This window comes from Bidens hawaiensis, unplaced genomic scaffold, assembly GCF_021521415.1.
Source record: "Bidens hawaiensis isolate Kalapana, Puna unplaced genomic scaffold, B.hawaiensis_p1.1 tig00033476_1, whole genome shotgun sequence".
NCBI classification, from domain to species: Eukaryota; Viridiplantae; Streptophyta; class Magnoliopsida; order Asterales; family Asteraceae; genus Bidens; species Bidens hawaiensis.
Genome location: NW_027495727.1, coordinates 228282 through 236106, shown reverse-complemented (window position 1 = coordinate 236106; position 7825 = coordinate 228282). Strand labels below are relative to the sequence as shown.

General features: G+C 37.1%; 1 protein-coding gene across 2 annotated transcripts; it reads left to right on the top strand.

Moving 5' to 3' along the window:
- The first annotated feature begins 4522 nt into the window (after positions 1-4522).
- Positions 4523-6466, top strand: LOC143584851 (uncharacterized). Of its 2 annotated transcripts, none has more exons than XM_077066792.1 (5): positions 4523-4658; positions 4749-5319; positions 5411-5817; positions 5886-5984; positions 6063-6466. In XM_077066792.1, exons 1-5 carry the CDS (start codon positions 4528-4530, stop codon positions 6271-6273), a joined length of 1419 nt encoding a protein of 472 aa, XP_076922907.1. In that variant the 5' UTR covers positions 4523-4527; the 3' UTR covers positions 6274-6466. The 2 variants fall into 2 exon arrangements, with proteins under 2 accessions (XP_076922907.1, XP_076922906.1); XM_077066791.1 differs by having other exon boundaries at positions 4746-5319.
- The last annotated feature ends 1359 nt before the right edge of the window (positions 6467-7825 follow it).

Below are 7825 nucleotides of genomic sequence, written 5' to 3'. Positions count from 1 at the left end.
GCGGGCATTTGTTATATGCGCCGTGCTGCGAGCGCGCCATGTAAGAATCAGCGCGGGCATTTGTTATATGCGCCTGTGCGCTGAGCGCGCCATGTTAGTCAGCGGCGGGGCATGTTATGTGCGCCCTGCGCGAGCGCACCATGTTAGGAACCTGCGTGGGCACATGTTATATGCGCCTATGCGCAAGTGTATTGGTTTTATGTATCTATAACTTAATGTTGCCTATTGGATTGACCGTCTCGCATGATGCTAAGGCGGGTGCATCTCAAATCGTTTATGCGCGTGCGGAAGGGGAACTAACCTCCCAGCATGGCGGGGGAACATTGAGAGCTAGTTTGTCTGAAGCTCCAAGATGGAATTGACTTCAACATGACTGATCACTATGTTGAAATACCAAGACCACATGGAAAATCTACAAATGAAACTCAATGTCCCTGACTGCGAGAAGGTTACGTACCTACCCACAGCAAAGAAATGTCCTTCACGCAGAAAGCTATGCGCACAAAGTGATACGCGCAGAACACTTAGTCTATTCTCCAGATGTAAGGAGATTACTCCCGCCCAAAAGGAAACAGTAGCGCGTTTCAGAGATTTCCCACTTTTTACTGTACACTGACAAAAGTATCTGAAAAAGCACACTGTAACATGAAAAGTCAACTGTCAGCCACCCTACTCCCATCAACCACAGACCTACATGTCCGTCCAAATCAAATCAAAATCTTTTTATCCACTACTCCACTTTTAAATAAATAATAATAATTTCCATACTTTATCATCATTACACCTAGATATGAAAAGATTACAATCCCCTAAAGCAAGGGATTGTGTTCCCTTGAGTTTGCCTATAAATATGTAACCTAAATTATCATCCAAAACACACTTCAAACTTCTCTCTTAAGAACTGCAAACTTACACTAATCATCGCCCAAACATCCGTTGTTTTCATTTCCGATCCTGTTACTAGGTAAGCCGAGAATATAACCTTGAGATCTACTTTCCAACCCTTATATTCTCCTATTTCTTGATCTTAATATATATACTTCTTGTTATTTAATCGTATTCTAGACCTTCAATTCCGAGGCCAACACCAAGAAAACCCGAATCTCGATTAATCCCTTAACAAGAACCACATGTGAGTCTCACAGCCCCTATTTTCACTGTTTTCACTACTTTTAAACTGTTTTCGGGGCGAGGGACACGTACTTAAATAATGTTTTATCATGGTATACTTACAAGCTATGCAAGCGATTATATGTTTAAATTATGTTTCATGATGAGCAATGCGAATGGTTACCTATGGTTTTCGATGTATGTGCGCTAGAATTCGAGTAAGTGATCACTTTACCATTGGAACTCGAATGGTAGGGACTGCTGGTTTGATCCACCCACTCGTAGGGGTCGCACCTCTTTGCATAGACGAGTGCCTAGTATGGTCATGGTGGCAGAGTACTACGGGATTGAGCCCGCTCGTAGGGGGTCGCGCCTCTTTGCATGGACGAGCGCCTTGTTTTCCGGCACAACGTCTGCGCGTAACCCGCGGGACGGCATTACATTATTTAACTCGTAGTGGCAGCGCCACTTTGCATGGACGAGCACGTTTTCCCAGAAACGTTCGCAGGGACGGTATTACTTATTTTGCTCGTAGTGGCAGCGCCACTTACACAGACGAGCACGGTTCCCATTAATGTTCGCGCGTAGCCCGCGGAACGATTTTTATCAGAAATATGTGTCAGATCTATGTTTTCATACGGATTATCAAGCATATGTTTAGACATGAAATCAGAAATGTGTTTCAATATGATTTTTATCAAGTTACTAAAACTGGTGAACTCACTCAGTTTATACTGATTCAAATGTTTTACGTGTCTTTCAGGAGATAACTAGGTAGCGCATGGAGTCACACTTAGAGCACCTCACGCAGAACATCTAAAACTAGCTTTTTGGAAGATTTTAGTTCTATCCCTTCGATGCGCGTGGTTGTTCCCGCCGCGCAAGGGGATATGGCGTGGAAATCTTCAACAATTTTTATACTTGGATGTTTTATGAAATTTTTAAACAATGTAATGTATTTGTATTAAACATTTCATGCGCAATGAAAATCTTACTTTGAATGTTTGCAATGGCCCGTGCTTAATTATCAATCCCCACTCGCGCTCGCGCCCGGCTGTTTCCGCCGGCTCAGGGTCGGGTGTGACACATACCCTCATTTTTCTCCCTTCACTCATCTCAACCAAATAAAATGGTTTAATCTCTTTAACTCCATCTCACCCCTATTAATTGTTATTTGCCTTTTAACCCGTGAAAAACATAATTCATGACTCATTTTTAACAAATATAACACAAATGAGGAGTTGTTTAATCCATCTTTAAAATATCATGTAATCTTAATTTATGTTAGGGTTATAGTATACTTCATGGCGTAAGGCAATCGTAGACTCAACATGGTAGACAAAGTCACACAGAACAATAGCTGACTTTCCAAAGGCAATAATTCAAAGTTGACTTTTCACGCCTCAAGTTTTTAATGTAGCATCTTCTCTTTTAATAAATATATGTTACTTTAATTACAAGTGTACGACAGTTTCCAAAGGCCATTGTTGTGTCTGTTTCATTGTTTTCGATTTTGTCCAATTTGTTATTGTTATAGCTGAAGGCAGGATAGTTATGACCGGAATGTTCGTTGGTTATGGTGTTTCGACTAGTTGGTTTGTCAAAGGAAACTTGGATGTGGTACTGACGTGGGATAAACCTAGAGAAAATAGAACCAGTGGGTTCGCTGGCGACGATATAAATGAAAAAATAGGTTAGTGACAAGTCATGTGATCTATTGCTCGTTGTCACACCCCAACCTAAGACGGAAATGACGGGGTGCGAACCGTTGGTTCACAGCTCACAAAGGTACTATCATACAATATAAAATATGACAATATCTAATTAATTTATTTATTTCAAATTTCAAATAAGTGCACAATTTCCAAACATGACAATAATAATTCAAAACAAATAAAATGCAAATATCTCTTATTTTAATATCTAATGGTCTCTCTATGTGTTCTTCGCCTTATATTCAAATTAACTGATAACCTGCATATGTGTACAAAATAAACATAGATTTGCCAACATAATAATAATATATAATAAATGAGCAAACAAAATAATGTGAGTAAATCAATTAAACCATAAGCAAATAGTTGTGTCAGTTGACCGTTGCCTTGCGAGTCAGGCATTGGTTACTAAGACGACGTATATTCATACTTTATTTACACTTTTAACCCAACTCCCCCTATGATTTTTAAACGCTAATCACTTTTTCATACTCATATGTTAATATTTTCTTAAAGAAATTGCACCATAAAAACAAACATATTTTATCTTTAATTTGAGTATGATATGTTACAGTTTTTTTGTAGTTAAAAAAAATAACATTTTACGCAGGAGCGTTTTGCGGTCTGGTTTTGATGGTTTTTAAATTAAACAGTGAGCCAAATCATTTGTAACGGTTTTTTGTCGTCGAAAACCGAAACCGAAAAATTGAAAACAACTGGCCAAAAGTTAATGAAAAAAATCAATCATGAAATCAAGCCAATGACCGGTTAGAACGGTTTTACGGTTTCAAACCGAACAACGAACACCCATAAACTCGTTACATGATTACCAAGGTATGTGTTTCCCGTTGCATCGCGCGGGCACCCGTCTACTAGAAAGAAAAATGGTGCATTAAGAACAAATTGAGAATGCCATTGTTGAATAATCTCATAGATAAAACCAGAAGAGCTTACTGTAATAAGAATATTGTCAAAGTATGCAAGCATGTAACAAGTAACAAAACCTCAGCAACCAGCGAATAATGAATTTTTAGAAATGCACTCGGTGAAGCCAAATGTCATGAGAATTGTATATAGGCTATATAGCTTAGAAAACCAAGCTCTTGAAGCTTGTTAAGACCATAGAGGGCCTTTCACAACAAGCATACATGATGTGCGCAAGTTGAGTCAACAAAATCATGAGGTTGTATTATATATGTAGTCCCAAAAATTCACCGTTAAGAAACGCGTTATGAACTTCAACTTTCCGAATACCCCAACCCTGAGAACAACAACCGAAAAGACCAACCAACCTAATAGTAGTCAGTTTGAAAACCAAGTTAAATGTCTCTATGCAATCGCTAGCCTTAGAGTTTGATGAAAACCGTTAGGTTTTATATATTAGAGTGCCTTTTGATCCGATAAACCAACTTACAACCAATAACATTTATACGAGTAAAGAGTCTTCAAATAAAAAAGATTGGTGTAATTTTGCATTGTAATTGGTGTTTGTTGTTGTAAACTTAATTTTTTTTACAAGGGAAGTCAATAACCTATTCGACAATATATTTGGCAACTTTTGCAATGTACAAGAAAACACAAGGACCGAACTTAAAAACAACAAATCTGCCGCCAAAATAGCCAATAAAAACCCACACCGTCACCTGTTCTATAACACTTTTCCCGCCACTTTCCCTTTATCGTCGCCACCGTCTCTCTAGAAATGGCGAGTGAGAGGCTCACTGAGTACGAGCGTAAACGGCTCGAAAACATCAAACGCAACGATGAACTGCTTGCGTCACTCAAAATCAAATCAAAGCTTGCTGATCTATCCTCCGCTGCCAAACGCCACAGGTAAATATAAATGTATGCTATTGTGTTATCTGGTTATGTATTTGGTCAATTAATGAACGACCTCTGTTATTTTGATGTAATTGTGAGCAGACCTGAAACTAAGTCTTACAAAGTTAGTCCGGAGAAGAAAGCTAGGCTCGAAACACCCATCGTAATCCGTAGATCTCTTAGAACTCAAGGAAAAGCGCCTGATTCCGCTGGATTAAAACACGATTTCACCGAACCGTCTAAGAAATCAATAACCCTTAAATCGCAAATCATACCGAACCAATCCGCTCGAGAACGGGCGCCGATTAGTATGCGTGATGCGAATATTTGTGCGGAGTCGGATGAGTCACTTGTGAATAAGATATTGAGTGTGTGTAATGAAAATGGTGATAGGAAAGTTAGGGTTAGGGGTTCCATTGATTTGGATTCCATGGAGTTGGTACCCGAGAATGTTGCGCGGGTTGTGCCGAATAGGATATTGAGTGTTAAGTTTCTTCCGTCGCCGGATTTGAGGATGGTGGTTGTGGGAAATAAGTTTGGGAATTTAGGGTTTTGGAATGTTGATTCGGAAAATGAAGAAGACGGTGGTGGTGGTGGTGATGGGATTTATATGTATCATCCTCATCCGTCGCCTGTTTCCGCTATTTTGATCCAACCATTTTCTTTAAACAAGGTACGAGTTTTTATCTTTGACCTTTTGCAACTTATGAGTATTTTAATTATATGTGTGTGATCTTGAATTCTTGATTATGTACTTGATGCAGATAATTACAAGCTGTTATGGAGGTCTAGTACGATCACTAGATGTCGAAAAACAGACGTTTGATTTGGTTTATTCTAGTGAAGATGCAATTTTTTCAATGTTTCAAAAACATGATGATGTGAGCAATTTATATTTAGGTGAAGGTCATGGGGTAGTCAGTATTTGGGATCAGAGGTCTGCCATGTCATCATTTTCATGGGATTTGCATGATTCTAGAATCAACACCATAGATTTTAATCCAGAAAATACAAATATGATGGCTACAAGTTCTTCAGATGGAACGGCTTGCATTTGGGATTTGAGAAAAGTTGGTAAGAGTAAGCCAAGTTCTCTTAGAGTGATCACTCGTGAACGGGCTGTTCATTCTGCTTATTTTTCACCGTCAGGAGACCGTCTTGCTACAACAAGGTAATTTGTATTACATCATATTTATATATTTATAATTATGATTCTGATATGTTATGTTTTTTATCTAGTCTTGATGATAAGATTGGAGTTTTAAGTGGAGCGAATTATGAGGATGAATTTATGATAACTCATAATAATCAGACAGGGAGATGGCTTTCTTCATTCAAGTAAGTTTTTTTCTTTTTTTTACTTTACTCAAATATATATATGGGTGGATAATAAGTTGTTTGTTATTTGGAAAGCAGAAGTGTATGGGGGTGGGATGATTCATATCTCTTTGTGGGAAATATGAAGAGAGGAGTTGACGTAGTATCTACAGAGGAGAAGAGAATTGTGAGCACCCTTGAGAGCCCTCACATGACTGCAATCCCGTGTCGTTTTGATGCTCATCCGTACAATCCTGGGATGCTTGCGGGGGCCACGAGTGGCGGCCAGGTCTATATTTGGACCTTATAAGTTATAATGGCTAGTGACATGTAATTTTCTTTAGTCGTTGAGAAACCATTTGGTGATGTTTCTTTTTTGTAACTTGTGATATGTTATTGGTGTTGACCTCTTCAATGGCTGTTAAGATGGTTGGTTTTGAGATTGCATCAACTTTCAGTGGATGTTTTTGTTCAATGCTTCAACTTTCAGTGAATGACTTTGAAATTTTAGGATTAGTGGGCGTATGTTAACCGTTCTAAAATAAGAAATCTTAAACTTTCTTCATGTTTTATTCAGTTTGTGTTTTTCTCGCATTCTCAACTCGTGATAATTGCCTTATGAAGCTTTGAAGAACCAAGTTATATATGGGACTGCAGTCTGTTAGGATTGGCATCACGGGAATAAAATCGACTTCATTGTTTCAGATCCATCCCTGCTTGTATAGTTAAGGCAATCATGTAGAATGAGGATGATGATCCACTTAGGTTGGTCCTTTATTAGGCGCCAAAAATGCAGGTTGCATTTTGTTAGTGATTGATATTTGATACATAATCTTATTTAAACAAATAAAATACTTGTTAGTTTCGAATAAAATTTTTACTCTCAAAACAAGTGTGAAACTTTTACCTATTCCTGCCTAGTCATGTCACTTTGATTTAACCATTCAACTTGAGCTCATTTCAAACAAAATGGGGGTGGCTTTTGAATAAATGTCCATTATAATCAGTGCCGGCTCTAGCGTGAAGCTGGTAAAGCATATTTTTTAAGCAAACACACGGTAATGCATTTATTTGCGTTTTGTAAAGAAGAGAAGAAAGTGATAAGTTGTGTTTTGCTCTGTTTTTGTGGTCGGTGACTGTTGGTCTATGGGAACCGGGAAAATGATATAGTTAGCAAAAAAAAGTAATTGGTAAAATAGCAATTTAACTTTTTACTTGTCAAGAATGACACTAGTGTACTAGTGGTTATCCAAAAAAGGTAATTTTTCTTTTGTTTACTTTCTTTTCTTTTCTTTTTTTTCTTTTTTTTTTTACTTTTACATTTTAAATATAAACTTGCTGAAAGTTTTAAAATAAGTGTGTAATTTGAATAAACTGTCATGGCCTGGCTATTTTATATACACTTGTACAAAAGTGTTTTTTTCTTAAATTAACTTGTTATAAGAAAATATATCTGTATTTAAAAGACAGAAGAACAAAATATTTGAAATAGAACTCAATTTGTAATAAAATATATATTGAAATTTGAAAAAAAAAAACTAGTATAAAACAATATGTTAAGTTATATGAATATCCAATAGGAAAATGAAATAATATGTTCAGTGTTATCCAACTTACATATTGCTTAGAACTAAATAATATGTTAATGAAAATTAAAAAAATAAAATATCACTAAGTCGTTTAATTATATTAATCATGATTGTTTCAAATTAACACTTTAACTTTTTTCTTTATACTTTAACAATGACTTATAAAAAGAGGCCTCAAATTTGTTGTGAGCTTTAGGCCGCTCAAAGTGTTGAGCCGGCCTTGGCTGTATTGACGACTTTATTGTCTACTCGGTTTTGGTTTCTTTATATAGT

Excerpts from the sequence above, each read along its gene's own strand:
- LOC143584851 (XM_077066791.1), top strand. The coding sequence starts at position 4,528 with ATGGCGAGTGAGAGGCTCACTGAGTACGAGCGTAAACGGCTCGAAAAC. Across the intron at positions 4,659-4,745 it reads TCCGCTGCCAAACGCCACAG|CAGACCTGAAACTAAGTCTT; the intron begins GTAAATATAAAT and ends TGTAATTGTGAG. Across the intron at positions 5,985-6,062 it reads AGATGGCTTTCTTCATTCAA|AAGTGTATGGGGGTGGGATG; the intron begins GTAAGTTTTTTT and ends TTTGGAAAGCAG.